The sequence below is a fragment of the Taurulus bubalis genome (genome assembly GCF_910589615.1).
Source record: "Taurulus bubalis genome assembly, chromosome: 7".
Lineage (NCBI taxonomy): Eukaryota > Metazoa > Chordata > Actinopteri > Perciformes > Cottidae > Taurulus > Taurulus bubalis.
Genome location: NC_136595.1, coordinates 15147916 through 15167112, shown reverse-complemented (window position 1 = coordinate 15167112; position 19197 = coordinate 15147916). Strand labels below are relative to the sequence as shown.

Genomic DNA, 19197 nt, shown 5'->3' with positions numbered 1-19197 from the left:
AGCAGTTTTTTTCCTGCATGCTAATTAGTGCTCGGTAGCATTGACGGCTTCTTCTAGCATCTAGCGTCAAAGCAAAGACAAAAAGCCTATTGTACTGACAATTGATCAAAAAAAGACTAGACTCAACCATGTTGCTTACAGTGTGAACCAAATGTAATTCTTAAGTTTATGGAGATCAATATAATAGCAGTATTACACCATTGGAAGCTGCACTGTTCAGATCTAAACGGACACAGAAAAAAATAACTTGCTGTACCTTTTGGTCCTCCAACAATTACGCCAAGCATTACCAAACTAATCTGTACTGTGACAATTCATTAAAAAAAAAATAGACATTTATACAAAAAACAGTCCAGTCAAAAGACATAAAACCACATTTTATGGATAGAAAAATGCTGAGATTTGGCTGTTCCACCAATGAGAACTTCCCTCTTGCCCCGTTACTAACTCTTTATAGTTGACAAAAGTAATAAATAAGACGAGAACGCCTGCAGTTGCTTGAGGCAAATATTTACAAATAAAAAATTCAAGTAAAATCTTCTCCTACTTTTCTCAGCCAGAATTTGTAAATTAGTTTACAACTTCTGAAAGACTTGAAAGAAAAGATATGAGCAGTTGAAATGAGTTCAGTGGAGTGTTGTCACTTTCTCAGATGCCCTTTTGGTGGAGTTTCCTCTGTTGATGGTCCAACCTGAGGACCAGTGGAGATGGTTTCTAATGCCGGCTTGCCGCTGTGGTCACCAAGAGGAAGTCCTGCCTGTTGTGGCTGAGATGAAGTGACACCCACCTCCAGCTCTGGTGCTTCGATGGTTTCCTCTCCATCTGAACACGGCTCCCACTCATCCTGCTCGCTCTCTGTTGAGCCCTGCACGGCAATCTGGGGCACCAGTGTGAACCTCCTCACCAGCGGCACTTCCAGCTCCACGCTGGTCTGGGGTCGAGTGACCATCCAGTTTGTCCTTTGCTGCTGCTGAAGTTGTGTTTGGGCTCCTGGCGCTGTTGGTGTCACTGTAAGCGTGGTGCTGGTTTTCTCCTCCGGCTCGTCAAAGCTCACCTCCTGCACCGCCTCCTGTTTCTTAAAGGAGTCTCGCCGCTCTGACAGGTTAAGCTTTCGCATCACGACCAGCTGCTCCGATCGGTCAAGTCCAGAGTCCCTCAGCCTCTGGCTGCCGATGTATCCCCCCAGCCTGCTGAGATCGGCTCCCATGTAAGAGCCTCCACAGGAACCCTCTGCCTCAGAGTCACCCAGCAGGTCCCCCTCACAGTAAAACGGCACCTCCAGCGTGTGCCTGCGAGGGGTGTACGACTTCTTATCAGCATGATACACACCAGACAGCTTCTCAGCCGACTGTACCCTCTTAAGAAGAGGAGACCGAGGTGGCTCGGCACTTCGGGGCCGGACAATGTGTCTCACTATGGTAGGTGGGGACAGGGTTTTGCCGTGATAGCCGTGAAGGGTTTTGGCAAAGCTTGACAGCGGAGAGGGAGAGCGCTGTGGAGAAAGCGGCTGGGTGGAGGATGAGTTGCAGGCCAGAGGCGAGGGGGGGATGTTACTGGTGGACTTGCGGCGACCCACCTTGGTGTAGCGCTGCGTGCTGAGTTTGGAGCCTAAGCCGTGGAGAGAGCTGGGCCGGATGTGTGCAGCGGGGGAACTGGGAGAGCTGGAACAAGGCGACGTGCTCTGAGGAGAGTTATTGTCTGGGAAGCAGAAGGAAAACCGTCAATATTTTAGCACATTCTTTGGACGTTATGAAATTTAAAATGAAATACATATAAAGCCTCGTCGAGTCAAGAACTACAAGAACCATGTAATTTCATCATGAATAATTCTGAGCTCACCAAAGGCCTGATGGTCGGGTGCGGGGCTTCGGCAGGGTGTGGAAGGGCCAGGGGAGAGGCTGTGTGTTGGGGAGCCTGGAAGACTCTCGCTGGAGGAAACCGAGTGGTGGAGGCCTGAGTTGAAGCTACGACTGCTGTGCATCACTGTGCTCTGCTTGGACAGCTTCTTCAAGATGCTGCGTCGCCTGAAGATAGAAGAACAAGAGTCAGATATGTGATATTGTGGAGTTCAGTTTGAGTTGAGCAGTGGCACCGATTCTAAGCTCCGGCGTATTCTGTGTCTTAATGGCTCTGCAGAGTATTAAGGAATCTGTTACTTTCAAACTCAACAATAATTGAAGAATCCTGAATTAAAAAAAGACATACTACTGATTAATACATGTAAGTTTTTGCTATTAGTAGTATAGTTCATAAAGCTGCACTGACATGTATGTTGAGGGAAACAGTCCAATAGAACCACCATACCTCGCAGTGTATGTAATACAGTAATACTAAGTTGCTACTTAACACTGGGGGGAGAGAGAGAACTGACTTTTTTCAACATTCACCAGTTACCAACCTCACAAAGTAAACAAACCAGTAGCAACACTTCAGAGAATGACAGATAACCAAAGCTTGAGTTCTCACCTGTCGTAATTATCTCTCCTCTTGCTCTTCTTGCTGCGACGAGCCATCTTGCCTTTGTGTTTGGTCTTTCGAGCTGGACCCACTTTGATTGACGTGTTCTCAAGTGCTATGGTCTGAAGTGCCACCTTGCTGCCACTCTGCACATTTCATAGGGAGCAAAAGATGATACATTTGTGTTAAGAACACAAAACAATGCAACTTAAGCTGTAACGGAATATCAAACAGTGATAACCGGGGACAGCGGTCTGAGTGAGTTGCTGTACCTTCAGTAGCAGTTCTATCATCTCAGGGTGGACCAGGCCATGGACAGACTCTCCGTTCACGTGGGTGATGAGGTCACCAGTGCGGAGACCTGCCTGGTGAGCTGGGCTGCCCTCCTCCACACTCTGTTAAAACAACAACAGTCAGTGTGAGGCGTTCATGTCGAGCATTACATAACCACATCTTTATTATACCCGTCTTTTCTGTCAACAGAGTAAAGCACTTTACTTGACATGGACACATGACATTTAAAACGCCAGGACTAGTTAAAGCCGTGTGTTTTGTTAGAGGGACACCATTTGTATTTGTGGTGACACCCACCGACACCATGTGATGCACCGTGTAGACATCGCTGTCGCCCATGTAGACCCGGATTGCCTTCAGTGTGAAGCCGTACTTCTTCCCGGATGTATGGATGACAATGGGAGGCCTCAGGCTGCAAGGGCTGAGCGACAGGTCCCGGCTGGGGGAGGAGTCACGAGATGACGGGTTGGAGGACAGAGAGCGTGGGGATATGGGACTGGGTTGGAGGCCGCCAGGCAAGTCATCTGAAACAAACAAGAACGTTTCCTATAAATATGTCGACAGAACAATCTACAGCTTTCTAGCGCAAAAAGGGTGTTTTGTTTATAATATAAATTAGGTGTATTTGCATAAATAACAACAAAAGTTTCAGTTCCATTATTATTTCCTAAATATGGGCCCGTTTTACTTACTTCTGATTGCAACTAAGTGGTGTTGATGATAACCATCTGTACCTGTAGTGATGATGAGAGACAAGGCTGAGATTGAGGCTGATTTGGGAACCTTCCCACCACAGGGAAGCCTCTGTCTGTCCGGTGTCTCCAGCTGGTTACCGAAGCGCCGAGGGCCGGTTGGGTCCTTTGGGGACGAGTGTTTGGCCCCAGTGCTGTTGCTGCGAATCCTGATCCTCCGAAGGTTTGACACAACCACCTCAGCTGCAGGTATCATAGAGTAAAACAAATATGATCACTTTTAATGCCTGATACATGTTGTGAACAGAAAGGTAAAAAATATAAATTCAGTCTGGATTTACCTTCATCATCAGTGGAGAGGGCAAAGCGGGGCATCGTCTCCAGGCTGTGGGTGCTGCTCATCACCAGAGGACTGGTGCTCCTCTCAGACTGGGAGGAGCTGGAGGAAGCCCGAGGGCGAAGACTGCAAACAGACAAAGACCAGTTGAGTGGGTAAATCAACTGGTACAAGAGATCACACAACTCAACACTGTCTTGACTCCTTGCTGCTTTTACACAGACACAGGAGAACGCTGATATTGCAGGTTACTTTTAATGCAGCAATTATACATGTAATATGGAAACAAAGTGCTAAATAAAGAAGAAATCAACAAAAAGCCTTAAGATTACCGCAAAGCACTGAAAAAAGCTGTGAGAAATTAAAGCAGCTTATGAAACTCCTGCCTACCTGGCCATGTGTCCTGCATGTCTGCGCTCCCCGCTGCCCTCTGCTGGGCTCAAGGAGGAACTCAACCCTCCAACGTCCCCACGGTCCTCCTTCTCCTCACTGTGGCTGCGGTCAGAGGAGAAGCTCAAGTTGGACGGTGTTGCCAGATGTTCTGTGCTGCTGTAAACCTGAAAGGTTAAACAGAAGAGAGGTTGTTAAACAGAGACGAGCATTGAAGAGCTTTCAAATGATGTAATGCACCGTCTGGCAGCACGAGAGACCCTCCACTCTTTGATAAACATTCAAAAGCATAACAGTAGGCAATGGTTACCTTTTACTCAATTCCATCACAGCACAAGGGCTTCAATTATTTTCTTTAATAAATATTGACATCCTTAAAGTTATTGAGGAACTTTTAACTGGTTAAGAAAAGTTATATTGATGCCATTATATAACCTACATAAGTAATAATACTTACATTTTATATAGCGCTTTTCTGAACACTCGAAGACGCTTTACATAGGAATCGTTCACCCACTGATGAGGAGCTACCATGCAAGGTGCCACATCAGGACTATCTAACATTCATACACCGTAGGCATAGCCACAGGAGCAATTTAGGGTTAAGTGTCTTGCTCAAGGACACATCGACAAGGGCTAGCGGAGCCGGGGATCAAACCGCCGATCCTCTGATTGAAGGATGACCCTGCTCACCACTGAGCCAGTCGCCCTGAAGTAAATCAGCCAGAAGATGGCTGATTTAAATAAAGCAAATCTTAATGCTTGTCATCAGTGCCACTGGGTCCAATTCCACGTGAAATCAGACAAATTCATGCAAACTAATGATAAATCCCACTGGAGAGAAGGAAGGCATGGAAGAACCAGAACCAGGACTGTGCAAGAATTGGTGCTCAGAAACCGCTTTCATCCACAGGGACCTCCAAAATATACACAAAAGATAAGTTCCTCATAGTAGCTTTAAGTAACTTAGTTACTAGTAGCTTTAACACAGTTAACATTTTAAATATCCATAGATATATAGCTGGAAGTTTATTCCGTACCAAGGCTGACCACTTTTTGAACCTCCAAAGCTCTTGTACTACAACACGAGGCCCTTACCTTGCTGAAGCGATGCGACCAGGAAGAAAACTGTCTGATTTCCAAGGAAGACTCTTCATCATTGGTTTCCTCATCTTCGTCAGACGCCAAATGATGGTAACGCTCTGACCGAGCTGAAAACAGGAACAGGAAAAGACAATCAGAATTTCAGAGAAAACTGTTTTTTAGAAAATAGAGAACCTGGTCTGTAGAATTGCCATTTGTCAACTGTGACACATGTGTGCGTCACAATAGAGGACTATACATGCTGTTCTTTGCTGTGACACTAGAAGACACAGTATTTTGGTTTAATGTGGGAGAAAACCCATTCTTTGAGACTAGTCAGGATGTGACCTACTGTCAAAGTAGCTTGTGTCGTCCTCCGCCTCCAGCTGAGGGATGAATTCAGCTTTCTGCCTCAGGAGTCCATTCCAGTCCAAACCCAGGAAGAATGTGTGCTGCTTGACTTCTGAGGCTCCGCCTACAACCACACATTTCACAGCAAATCAAATATTAAGTTTCAAGAAATTGGGACTTCAATGACAATCAAGAGGCAACATGTATTTAATACAAGGTCTAAAATAAATAAATAAATAAATAAATATATATATCCCAAAATCTAAGGGGAATTATACATTCTTACATGTACTCTATGTGCTTTATTAATACAATTGTATTTAGTAGAAAGTCCCCATTTCAATGTTTCTCCTGCTTTGTATTGAAGTAAAATATCCTAATTGTTCAATATCAGCCTGTATCAAACACCATCGGCAGCTTTTTCATGCGTTAATCAGCAGTAATCTGAGCAGTACCAGTTCCAAGTCGGTCTAAAGGACTCTGTCTGAGCAAGCGGGTGATCAGATCCAGGGCTTCAAACGGTAATGCATCATCTCCTTCTGGCCAAATGATATCATCTGCAAGAACAAACAAAAAAAAACAAGCTAGATAAATCACAACAAATACAGTCACAAAATAATGACAACATAGCTTCTGATGGTGCAATATATGAAATGAAAGCCCAGTTTTTAGTACTTAAAACAGTCAACTGACACTAAATGGTGTCCTTATTTTGGCTTTTGACAAACATGACTTTTGCAATTTAAAAAAAAAGTATGCAAAAGGTGTGAATTTATACTTATAATTTTGTTTGTGACAAAATTAGAAAATAAGAGACTTCTATTTCTTCCAGAGTTGGAAACAACTCGTTGTCACAATTAAGTCCAAAGTCTATTACTATTTATTCTAATGATTGATTTCAGCACTCACCACTGACAACTTGTCCAAAAAGCTCTTCAGGAGTATCTCCAAAAAATGGAACGCAGCCGACCAGGAATTCATAGAGGATGACCCCCATCGCCCACCAGTCTACTGGCTTCCCATAGCCTTGCCTGAGGATCACCTCAGGGGCAATGTACTCCGGAGTGCCACACACCTGCACAAGCATATCAACACAGGTGAGTTTGGGGGGGAAACAACTGCTTCCATAATCAGTGGAGTTACTTGTATTACATGGAAAACTATGATTTGTTTTTTCTGTCCAACCAGGTTTACCTGTTTGTCGATAAACTCTCTAGTGTCTTTCTCCATGTGACCCTCGTACAGATTGGTGGTCATGTTCATCAGGCCAATTTTAGACAGGCCAAAGTCCGTCAGCTTGATGTGGCCCATGGATGTTATCAACAAACTGTTGGGAGGAAAAAGACAATCCATGATCAACAAGAGACATTTTCCCCTGATGTAGTTTACTTCTGAATAGCCAATACTTTCAATTAATTTTGCAAGCAAATGCAAGAACCTGGATTGAAAGACCTTTTTTGGAGTCTTATCACAGATCAGATTATGTCGGTTTAGTCAGTAAATTATGTTTAAAGCAAGAATACTGGGTCATACTCATACATTTCCAAATGAGAAGCCAGCACATAAAGTGCTGGTCCTTGTTATAACCCTACAACAGGAGTAAAGTTGGTTTGTGTTCTCACTTGTCAGGTTTGAGATCCCGGTGCACAATACCATAGTTGTGGAGGTACTCCAAGGCCAGGACTGTTTCAGCAAAGTACAACCGTGTCATTTCTACAGGCAGTGGGCCCATGTTCTTGAGCAGGTTGGCACAATCTCCACCTTCATGGAACAGAAAAACATAAGCATTGTGATAATTTATACTTTTGTTGCCTGGATTAATTATTAATAGTTCTACATTATTATTTTTCTACTTTACCTTCCACATACTCCATGACCATGCAGAGGTGACGTCGTGTCTCAAAAGAGCAGAACATAGAGACAACAAAGGGGTTCTCTGCAAAAGTCAGGATGTCTCGCTCCACAAAAGCCTGCTGGATCTGGTTCCTCAGGACCAGATTCTGCCGATTTATCTTTTTCATGGCAAACCGTTGGCGGGTCTCTTTGTGACGGACCAGATACACAGCCCTGTAAAAAACAACATGAACCACATGAGGACACAATTATTCCCAATCCATCCATCCATCCATTTTCAGCCGTTTATCCGGGGTCGGGTCGCGGTGGCAGCAGGTTCAGCAGGCCGACCCAGGCTTCTCTCTCACCCGCAACACTTTCCAGCTCATTCTGGTCCCAATTAACAGGAAAAGGGCTTCAAGCAAACTTTAAGGGATATTCTCATTGAAAACATGGGCAAACACAGGGTTGAAGTTTGGGCCAATTTTCCACTGGCAGATTCTAGAAGGGTAACTTTTACGTGTGAATATTAAGATTCCCTTCATCTTATGCTAATTCAACCCACGACTGCATTGATAGGATATCTCTGCATGAAATTGCCTTTGCTGCAGCATGATCCAACCACAGACAAAGAGTAAGACATTTGGCAAATGTCAAATATTGTCACTTTTCTTTGTGTCTTTTACACATTTCTCACTCTCAACTGCAGGGTAAAACTTAGTTCAACTAATATTATTTTAAAAGAAACAATATTTTTGGATGTTTGATCAAAAGCAGGAAATAGGTTTCTGACAAGACAATTATACATAATGAATAATTGTAATGAAGTTGCTATCGCTTAATTAAAAGGTTTCCTGGAACATCTTGCATGCAATAGATTCAATTAAACATTTTTGACTCGTTTTTACATGGTAAAAGTCTAAAATAATGAATAAAACGTGAGTAACAAATGTATTGGGAAACTAATAAACAAAGAGCAAAGAAAACTTAAACAACGGCCCTTTGTTCTTACCCGTAAGCTCCATTACTGATGAGTTTGATCGTTTCAAAATCACTCTCAAAAGGTTTCCTTCGAGTCGGTGTCAGCGTCTGTGGGGCCTTATTCTATAGAGAGGAAGCAGAAATGTGATGCTAGTGGCCATTTATGGGCACGTTAAAAATGCAACACAATAAAAGCAATACTGTTATTATGATGATTAGCATTGTTACAGTATAGTTTATGTTCCAGGAACTGTTCTGCAGTCTGCTACATGAAGTATTTCCAGTTAACTAACTTGTAGTCAAAATACATACAGTTGTTCTCCTATTTTGTCCATTTCTATACGAATTTGGGGCAATATAAATAATTTGCAGTGACAGATTTCATAGCAATTTTAAGATCTACTTTCACCATAAACACATCTCAGCTTTCAGGAGAAAAAAACACTGCGATTTAAAAATACTTATAGTATCCTTCCACACTAAAATAGGTCACAGAAAATTAGTGGTGGCTAAAAAACTATTTTGGAACATATGGAAGAAGAAAATATGGGTTGAGTGCATCTACTCTTAACTTCTAATCTTGAATATATATATATATATATATATATATATATATATATATATATATATATATATATATATATATATATATATATATATATATATATATATATATATATATATATATAAAATGCTGTCCACACAAACAGGTAGTCAGTAATAATCAAAGTGAAAGTTTACCTCCACATTAGCACCTGGTTCTCCTGCCACTGAAGGACTGGCATCATACTGTTCAAACTCTAAAAAGAACAGAGATAAAGACAGGGGTTAATATTACTGAAAATAATCTTCAATTCTTCACACATAGTTAGGACATTTTCGGTAAACAGTTAAACCACCTGTAGGTTGTCATTATAAATGTTCTCTAGCGGCACAGACACTGGTTCCTATAGGTTTTTGATGACAAAGTAAAACTTACAAAAGTTCTTGAACTGAATGAACCTGAATTTCTAGCTACGGAAGTGTGAACAAAGTGTAAGACTTCACGTTATGGCAGAGAACTACTTTACCCTCTAATGGGTCTCGCGTCAGACCCAGCTGGCTGATGATGTAGCGCGGGATGTCCGTCTTGATTCCCTGGCCGACTTTGGCGTGGCCCTCTGCTGCCTCGAGTAAGTGATAAAACTCTTCCGGGTCAAACTCCTGTCAACAGCATCCAAGTCTCATTAATGAAGTTTAAATCAAAGTATCAAGAGGTTTTGTGGCATTAGATAATGGTAATTTCAATAATCACAGGTTTTTCGACTGGTTGGGCCTATCCCTGTTTAAACCGGACACCAATTTAATTGAGCTTTTCCAACTATCAATATACAGAGGAAATTAAAAATAAAACGCCATTTAAATGCAGTTGATATACTGGGTTTGTCTTTGTGATGAAGTTAATTAACCATATAAATCACCCAGAGACAAAATAGACTTGAGTGGTGGTTAAACATGCAGATCATTTTGGGTTATTTCTTGTGATGCTCAAAGCATTGAAAAGATTTAAGAGCTCAACAATATGGTTTTTGCAAAGACAATGGCCAAATTACTTTTGGCTTATCCATATAACTCAATGACAACAGTTTAATTTGGAACATGTATCTACTGACGGGGAAGCATAGTTCACGTTTAGTAATGTTGTCTTCCTTTCAAAGATCAGCTGTATGTCCACTTTCTAAGAGAATTAAGGTCAGCACCTCATTTCAGTCATACTTTATTGTGAACTGACTTTTACTTGTTTGAGTCACAGTAATCTTATTTTCAATCAAGGGGAGATTTTCTCCTCAGCTTACCAGACACTCCAGGAGCCGTGCTGGCCGTGAGATTATGATGAGGATCTTCCTCACCAGCTGGATGATGACGGTTACCTCCTCGCTTTCAGACTTCTCATAGGCCTGACAAACAGTATGGAAGAAGGGGGATGAAAATGACAAGTTTATTTACTAGCTTTTCACAAAATATAAATATACATAAAACTACAGAGATTCAAATCCATACTTTAAAAACAGAAAAAACAAGCATAGATTAATAGAGAGGTGATGTTGGAAAAAGTTAGATATGAAAACATTTCCAACAAAATATGGGGCCGCGTAAAACTTTGCACTCTTTAGTTCCTGCACAACTTGCTGCATTGTGGAATTAAAATAAAACTGTTAATAATACATATTTGTAATTTGTCATTTCCATGTTGGCAAATTTCGAGATATGGGATAAATAATGGCATCTATAATAAAGGATTCACTACATCACTGTGTATATTTGTATTTATGCTAATAAAACAGGTTGTAACAAAAGAGATGCAAACCACCTTTGCCATCATGGCTTAGTGGTGTCAGTGGAAATGAATTGATCAAAGAGGGGAAACACACTTTCCACCCCTGAAAAAAAGATTGTAGCAGAAGCACTGCTTTGTTCTGAAACAGGAAATATAAAAACATTTAAAAAGACTGTGTTCAAAGCAGATGCCTGCTGACAGAAATGCCTCAGAGAAGACATCACCTTATTCTAAGAGAAAATATTAGAATAATAACTGGGTGGGAGTCGTCTCAATGAATCATCCGCGGCCTTTGTTCAGGACTGGAGTGGCAGTGTACTAGTAAAACACTGGCTACTTGGCATACTATGGATTTGTGTCCAAGTCATGAGCATGTACAGCCTGGACCATGATAGGATCAATACTTCCCTCTCCTGTCTGTTAAAAATAAGTCAGCACAAAGTTAGCTTCGCATAGCATAATGCAGCATGCAACTCCTTCCTGTCATTCTACAAAGAAAAAAATATTTTCTCTTTTCTTCTTATTTTGCTTTGTTCAAGATGTTTCTTTTAGAAAGTAACCGCTGTGAAACGATCAGAGAATAGATTCACTGCTTTGTTCTCGCTAACGCCACTCACTCTTCATTCACTCTCAAGCTCAATCGAAGGGAAGCGGCCAACTTTGAATGCTGTGTTTACAAACAGTTAGCAAGAATTGCTGCTCTTCTACATTCATGTTCATTGGAACAAAGAGAAAGTCATTCCGCTAATTACAAACTGTGTGATGTAAAGGTCAAACAGTAGAGCTGTTTCAGGCTAGAGAAAAACAGCAGAGGTAACAGGCATGTAGGTAATGGCCGGAGGTTGACAAAGAAATAAAAATCCCCTGTAGACTAGCAAAATGTTGTTTTTCATAACCCTAATTCTGTTACAAAGATAGGGAGGCAGTCACAAAAGATTGTTTTGTATTTTCAATCTTTGCTGCAAAAAATGGTCACTTTCTGTACACCAGAGGACATTCCTCAGGCGTGAGTTACCAGATAATAAGTGTATGAAACAAGAATGTTCAAACGTTCAATGCTCAGCTTTTACTAACTGAAAGTAGCCAATTGGTATATATACACATATATCAAACAACAAATTAAGAGCCACGGAGAATTTAGATGACTGAAAATGTATCATAAATGTTTTAAACAAAGCGGCTTAGCACACAAAGTGAGCTTTGAGGTTTGAGTGCGTGTACGACAACATTTGTTCCACTGCATGGGAACAGACTTATCAGTTCAGCTGGAGTCGGCCATGCCTTCTGTCTGACAGCGAGACGAGGAACAGGGGAAGAGGTTGCTATAGAAACTAACATTTTTCACAACACAGATAAGATCTGTGACAAAAGCACCTCTCACCATTACTGACAATTTCCACAAGCAGATCATTTTTGTGTGCCTTTAGCTATCAGACGGTTATTGAGTGACGTGCCCGATGGCACATTTTCCCCCCAAGCTCAAACAATCCCCTTTCATAACTTCATCACGTCTGTGGGTCCAGAGACGAAGAGTTCATGAGCAGCAGCTCATCAGCTGATGCTTAAAGCTGGAGCTTACAATTAAGTTATATATTCTTTTTTTGAAAAGCAGAAACTACTTGACCCATATGATTACTACATCAGTCCAGCTGGACCCAAATCAATTAGCTGTTTCCCCACCTCGTGCAGCAGCTTCTCCAACTTCTCCTGCAGCTCAGCAAAGTAGCGGGAAGTAACCAGGCCCGTCTGGGACTTGTCCAGACAGTCTCTAACCAGCTCGACCAACTGGTGCTGGATGAAGCCCAGCACCCCGTCAGCCAGCGGGAGGGAGCTGTCTGGAGAGCAGTGGGTGATAATCTCAAACAAGCGCTCCTCCATCTGGGCTGTGGCCTGCAGGGAGGACAAGCACAAACAGACAATTAAAAAGGACCAGTACTAAAGGTTTTTACTCCCTGCAGCATCAAATAATAATAATGTCCATTTATATATATTTTTCTTTTAACTGTTCTTACTTTAACTGTTTTTGTTTATATGTTTTTGCACTATGTTTATATGTTGTCTATACAGTAGAGAAATATAATTTCAGGTCTTCTGTATGTTTGCACAAATGGAGGAAGTGACAATAAAACTGACTTTGACTAATACTTCTGTTGCTGGATCATTAACCGAAATTCAACATGACAGACTTCTGCTGATTATTGTGGCTTTCAAAATACTCTGATTTGAGTTTGAGTTTCAAGACACTTCAGATTTCACTATGACTTGAGTATATCTTTCAGGTGGATTTATAATCAAACTTTGTTTTGTTAAGGTGGGAGTGTGCAATATATTGGGAAAAAGAGCAATGTACAATGTCTTTGCTACACAAATGCTCAACAGTGTTCTTGTATGTACCTTTGGAAAACGTTCTCTGTAAACATGGTTCATCATGACGATCTCATTATCGAAGGAGACACTTGATCGCCCGGGGCTGCAACAGAAACAAAACCACGGATGAGTATATTTTAATTGATCAACAAATACAACTCTCCACTAAGCTAGAATGGAGTGTGAAAGTGGTGAAGTCAACGAGGCTATCAGTTATCTAGAGACGATCAAAAGTCCATTCAGTTCAGCCCACCCCAACAAATACACATGGACTCTAAAATCCCAAATTTGGTTTGACTGAAGGTCTGAAGGTTTGAGGTCAACGTCGACATTTGAGTCAGCAACTCTTAAGGTGGTAAAGCTACAATCGGAGTAGATTTCAATGTCAGGTTTTAATGTTTCTACACTAACAGCAGGTTTCTTCTGGCCAAACAGTGTGAATCATCAACATCCCTCAATTAGTTATTTACTGCAACACCACTTCAGTATTTAGGCCGATGAGACTGATGTATTAAAACATTTTTTAAACCTTGCTTGATGAAGCATCACACAGAACAGATGGTGGGAAACCCTATCGCATGCAAACAGGATCCATAAGCCATTTCTTGTCATGAAAGACACCTCTGTTAGACTAGATGGCTGCTGCCCAACACACACTGCTGCAGCTCACTGTGGCTCTCTGCATCAGCCCCGAAACCACCCCCACCCCTTGACTACAGTTCAGCAGCGAGATCCCTGAGGCGCTCTGTTAGCTAGCATGCCCACGCACTGCACACCATGGTGCCAGAACACAGCGCACTCAGGCATCGCACAAACAGCACAGAGCAGAGCCAACAGACAAAAGTTGTCAAAAGCACACAGCTCGGCAGTCAGATCTCCACCCGCCTGCCGGCCAACAGGAATGTAATCCATCAGAGGCACTTCAGACGCCAAATGCCATGTTTGCTTGTGAATTTTTCATTGTCATACTGAACCACAGACTTGTTGACATCCAACAGGCTACCAGTACTAAACGACACCCAAAACCTCATGAACAGTGCAAAACATACAGTCGTTGTTCAATGTTCAATCTAAAATGTTGTTTTCTGCAACAATCTCTCAGGAAGGATTACTGCATTTAATCTGTATAAAATATGAATGGTTTGTTCAATGACGGGCCAAGAAACAATATGAAACAGATGTATAGACCTGATTCAGAATGGGTGGTAAAACAAGTGTTTTTAAAGGAAATATATAAAATGGTCACCACAAATGTAATCCACTAACACTTCCCCTTTCTTAGAGGGGATCTATGACGCAAGAATACTTTTTTGCCGCCGAGACTCATTTCATTGCCAGGTGAAATCAGGATCAGCTACCTGAGACTCCGAGATCGAGGTCGTATGAGGGTTGAGTGCCGCCCATCCTCATCGGTCATGCTGTCTGTGCTGCGGAAGTGTTTGAAGAGGAAGTGCAGCTCATCTGGAGTCGGCTGGTAGGGAAGCTGGTGAAGGCGCTCCTGGGAGGACGAGGAGGACTGCAGAGACAAAGAAGGATCCATTAGTTGAGAGAGTGTATTTCATGTCTACATTTAACAAGTTAAAATCTTCACCTTCATCATTCCTAGAATAGATGACCTAAACACTTCTCGGGTCAATAATTAAAGCATTTCTTCCAATAATGATGGAAACAATGATGAGGCCAAAAGTGGCATCGTTATTTCCAGAAACAAGTCATTCTTAATGTCTTCTGAGGCAGAGAGTAAACTCTTTCAAACTGGACGGGACGTGGTGTACATTGCCAGCACTCTGTTAAACTTTGAGGCCCATGTGTCCTGAATAAGAGGGTGAGAGGGACGGCATCTGTGAAGTCTCCTTCCAATGCCACAGTACAAAGAGGGCAGTGAGGGCCACTGAAGAGCCCTATTGTCCCCACTGACGTCTGGGACAGCCAAAGGGTCGAGCCTATAAACTTCTTTACAATAGCTGCACATCGCAGACTTTCAACCAGACCCAGTAAACACTCTCCCCACTGCAAACGGTTCATTTAAATGTTTACCATACTTTGAGTAAAATTCTGCTCTGAAAAACATGTATATTTTGACATTTATCCTCCCAAAAAGCATAAAGTAATTCAGGATATAAGCTTTTCAAAATACTAAACAAAACAATCAGATTTAAGGCCAAGTTAATGTGAAGAAATCATTTTTTTTAAAGCTCTCTGTAATGTGACAAACGTGTTGTGAGGTTGTTGTGCGGTCATAAAATAATGTTACTTTAAGTATTGAATCTAGTAACTATAACTGCGAGGGAACAAACACTTCACTTCATCTCCTCATTGACATGCATACACACAGACTGAGTAATACTTGTAACATCGAGTTCCACAGACTGAGAAAATTACTAATTCAAGCAGATGATGGAGGAAAACAATTAGCAGTTTGTCATGGCGGACTTGGCATTCGCTGTCCCTTATTGCATAAACGATCGTGCTATTTAGACTGAGCGCAGTGTTAGAATCGCCCGGGCAGCCAGCGTCTGGTGACATGTTTTGGGATGACTTACCGAGACAGTGGAGCTCGGCGGGTTGGTTCCATAGCCAGAGGAGGGGAGGGATGCCAGGGACCATCTCCGGCCCTCCGCTCTGATAGAAACAGACATGCATGTTACATAAGCCTCAGCAGCATTGGCATTAGTTAGCATTTTATAACAGGCGACATAGGAGTCCTCTGACTACAAGAGCATGAAATGAAAGTCCTTTTATCCAAATCATAAACAACATTATTTGGTGTCCTCATTTGATTTCAAGCAGCTCTTTAAGCAAGCGATACCTTCACATAAAGGAGACATTTTCTAGGAGAAAAATATTAAACACAAGCTTTAAAAGCCAACAGACAGAGGGAAAGAATATTAAATTAATCTACCTGTCAGCGCGAGCAAAGTGACTGAGATCACAACAGCAACAAAGAGAAAAGAGAGAAGCAAAAAAAAAAAAAGAGTTTCAGTGAGTTTTGGGAATCTTGCGCAAGTGATCCTGTGACCCCTGGCATTCAGCTGAGGGATTAGTACTGACAATGTTGCTCTCCTTGCCAGTTTTCATTTGCCCAGATACAAGCAAGCCAGCAAGCAAACTAAATTAATTTGAGGATGTAGTTTACATAACAGAGACAAATCTAGACTTGAAAGCTTTACGAGAGAAAGAATCTTCTCTCCAGTTTGGATTTTGCAACAGCAAACAATATACAACACAACAAAAGTGAAGTGAAAAAACAGCTAAAGGTTATGCGTTATAACATTTGGCATGTTGTTTGCAGGCAGAGGAAACAATGAAGTTATTTCACAAAGCACAGCATCAACAGTGCCCTCCATCCATTATCTGCAACAACTGATCTTTTACAGGGTTTCAACAGCGCCATGACATTCAGAATTAAACCCATTTGCTGTGAGAATAAGCAACAACTTAAAAAGGAGTGATGTTAAATAAACCTGGACAACTTCACAGTGTGGCTTAAAAGCCACTTCAATCAATTAAGGCGTAAAAAGCTGGAACTGCATCTTAACCGTTTACACAATGATCTACTTACATTATTTATATGGGTTCAGTTCAGTTATAAATTTCACCTGAAAAGCCTCATTAAACACTGACATATCAAATTTATTAAGAAAGCCTGATTTCAAGCAGCAATGAACACTGCCTGTTCTACAGGGCTTTTTCGTTTTTATTACTTCAGCACTGCAGATGATGGATGCAAGAAGTTTGAGGCCAAAATATTCTTATTTCTTCAGCACAATGATCATATGTTAACATGTAGAATTAGATGTGAACGTATTAGTAGGTCCACAGATAGACCTTTGAATGTTTCTTGTCAAGTCAAAAATAATTCAAGGTTTAATCATAGGTTGATTTTCAGTTGATGGTACTCTACTGGATGATGTGCTTTACGCTGCTTTTCACAAAAGGTGTCGTTTTTCTCTCTTGTTGCCAACGTACTTTAGGACAAAGCACCTGAACCGCTCATGAGTTTTTAACAACTGTTCCCAGGTGTCTTCAAGGTGCCGTCTCACTTGTAGGCTACACATGCCTTGAGCGAGAAGAGCCTGTTGCCATGGGAAACAGGTTGAAGGATGCGAGCGGGCTTCGGGGGTACCCTCTATCTAACTGCACTCATCCTGCTGAGGAGGAGACTTGGCAGACAGAGGAAGGTGAGAACGCTCCAGGCTGAGTCAGCCTCCTTACTGCTGTTTCTCTGCATCTGCTTCGACACGCACACAGCGAATAGGAAGCCCTCAGAGTAAGGTTATTTAAATGTATATTTGGTACAATAAGGGTTCAATGATCAATAATTTGTAAACAATAGTTACATTGACTGTAGAATCAAATCGGACAGTAGTTAATGTAACTTTAACAACTCATTAACAGGATTTGATAAACCAACTCCGGAAATGTTGTATGTGAAAATGTAAATTTAAGTATTCTGCAAAACATCATGAGTCTTCAATTACAATCCTTTTAAAATCTCTTTCGTTCTATAAAAGGTAATACTTTATTTTAAGCAATTTTCTATATATATATATATATATATATATATATAAAAAGGGCACAACACATTTTTTTTATAGGGCAAGTAAACCATGTTTTATAGATGTCTCTAGGAAACTAGAAACACTATTCGATGATATATTTCCAAATAATTATTTCCATACATTTTCTACGGCAGCCTAACCAATTAAACAGAGCCTGTTGACATTCCTAGTTACTCTAAAGTTCCATATGTATCTAAAGTGTTATTAATTGTTTGAGTGGGGAAAAAGTCAGGATCACCCCTCAGCCCCACTTAATGACAAAAACAAATATATTGCTCCCAAGGGGAAATAATTCAAGTGAGCAGTGCTGGCATACCTTCGGGCAAATGGGAAGTTGAGGCAGGCACTGGTCGACACATTTCGAGGGCTGTCCAGAGGGCTGCTCGCAGCTGAAAAAGTAAAAGACAAAGTTACTTCCGGTACTATTCATAACTGTAATTACAAACTCATGAAAATAGAGAAGAGAAAACCACATGGTGGAAATGTTCTGGAAATGATGACATCATGCCTATGCAGGAACCCTCAATTACTGCAAAACCGGGCAGCATTAACCAGCACCCGAAACGTCTTAATTCAGGGCGAAGCCGAGTCCAGTTTGGCCTCACCAGAGTCTGTATGTCTAGGTACACGAGAGACTGTGGTTCATTTACATGCAAGTGGTTGAGTAGTACCACTTACAACACAAGAGAGACCTAATTAGAGCCTGACTGCACTCTGTGATTAGATAAGCCTCGGCATGATTGAGTTCAAAAAGGGAGCACATCCACATACTGCTGGTATGAGTAGCTCTTGAGCAAAACTCTTTTCATAGAGTGCAGCTGCTTCATGGCATTAAGGGCTCTAAACTTTCTGTGCCATTGTTGATTCAGAAAGCTAAAGACAACTATTTAGACACTCAACCATCCTAATGCTTTCTGTACTTATATTTCTTCAATCAGATATTTATTCTGAACATCTACAAGTCCAAAAAAAAGTTTTAAACTGTTTCCTTTGGCAACATGAAGCAATGCAGACGGTCCAGATGTTCTGCAGAGGCCCAGAAGCAAATTGCCGCCGCTCACCAAGCTCAGAGCGACCGCACGCTTGGTGTTTTGGGCGTTAATTGCACCTTTCTTCGTGAACAATAATTTCCCCATCTGCAGTAAATACATTAAAATCCCTCTCTTTCTGTTCTTTCCTCGGTTTCACTCTGTGTCCTGTAACCCTGACCGACTAACACAAAACAATTCTCCACTGAGAAAATGTTTAAATCGGAATTGTGTGAAAAATTTGTCAAATTTAAGAACCCATTTTCAAAGTTCAACCTGACTTCAAAATGGCAGTACACCACCGTGTTCAGGTCAATTTACTGGTAATGATCATCTGCATAAAAAAGTTTTATCATACAGTTAATATGAAATGTGTGCAAAAACAATACGATATATATTGTATATCGGGGCATAGCCAAAGAAATACTGAGATATAACTATAAACCATATCGCCCAGCCCTAGCTCCATGTCATCTGAATACATCTAAATATTCTGTGTCATCCA

The 19197-nt window shown here is 41.4% G+C and overlaps 1 protein-coding gene across 1 annotated transcript in view; it reads right to left on the bottom strand.

The window, feature by feature from the left end:
• Positions 1 to 265: 265 nt before the first annotated feature.
• mast3b (microtubule associated serine/threonine kinase 3b) overlaps positions 266 to 19197 on the bottom strand; it is a gene marked incomplete at its 5' end in the record, with an annotated part of 32511 nt that continues 13579 nt past the window's right edge. The window contains 25 exons of the mRNA XM_079221123.1: positions 266 to 1698; positions 1840 to 2024; positions 2467 to 2603; positions 2730 to 2852; positions 3049 to 3275; positions 3486 to 3686; positions 3785 to 3906; positions 4171 to 4337; positions 5269 to 5381; positions 5606 to 5728; positions 6060 to 6161; positions 6514 to 6679; positions 6799 to 6931; positions 7227 to 7365; positions 7463 to 7671; positions 8450 to 8541; positions 9160 to 9218; positions 9489 to 9621; positions 10254 to 10355; positions 12416 to 12625; positions 13130 to 13205; positions 14461 to 14618; positions 15646 to 15724; positions 16005 to 16025; positions 17981 to 18053. Of these exons, the coding sequence (XP_079077249.1) occupies positions 641 to 1698; positions 1840 to 2024; positions 2467 to 2603; positions 2730 to 2852; positions 3049 to 3275; positions 3486 to 3686; positions 3785 to 3906; positions 4171 to 4337; positions 5269 to 5381; positions 5606 to 5728; positions 6060 to 6161; positions 6514 to 6679; positions 6799 to 6931; positions 7227 to 7365; positions 7463 to 7671; positions 8450 to 8541; positions 9160 to 9218; positions 9489 to 9621; positions 10254 to 10355; positions 12416 to 12625; positions 13130 to 13205; positions 14461 to 14618; positions 15646 to 15724; positions 16005 to 16025; positions 17981 to 18053 (4208 nt within the window). The 3' untranslated portion in view covers positions 266 to 640. The remainder of the gene's footprint in view (positions 1699 to 1839; positions 2025 to 2466; positions 2604 to 2729; positions 2853 to 3048; positions 3276 to 3485; positions 3687 to 3784; positions 3907 to 4170; positions 4338 to 5268; positions 5382 to 5605; positions 5729 to 6059; positions 6162 to 6513; positions 6680 to 6798; positions 6932 to 7226; positions 7366 to 7462; positions 7672 to 8449; positions 8542 to 9159; positions 9219 to 9488; positions 9622 to 10253; positions 10356 to 12415; positions 12626 to 13129; positions 13206 to 14460; positions 14619 to 15645; positions 15725 to 16004; positions 16026 to 17980; positions 18054 to 19197) is intronic.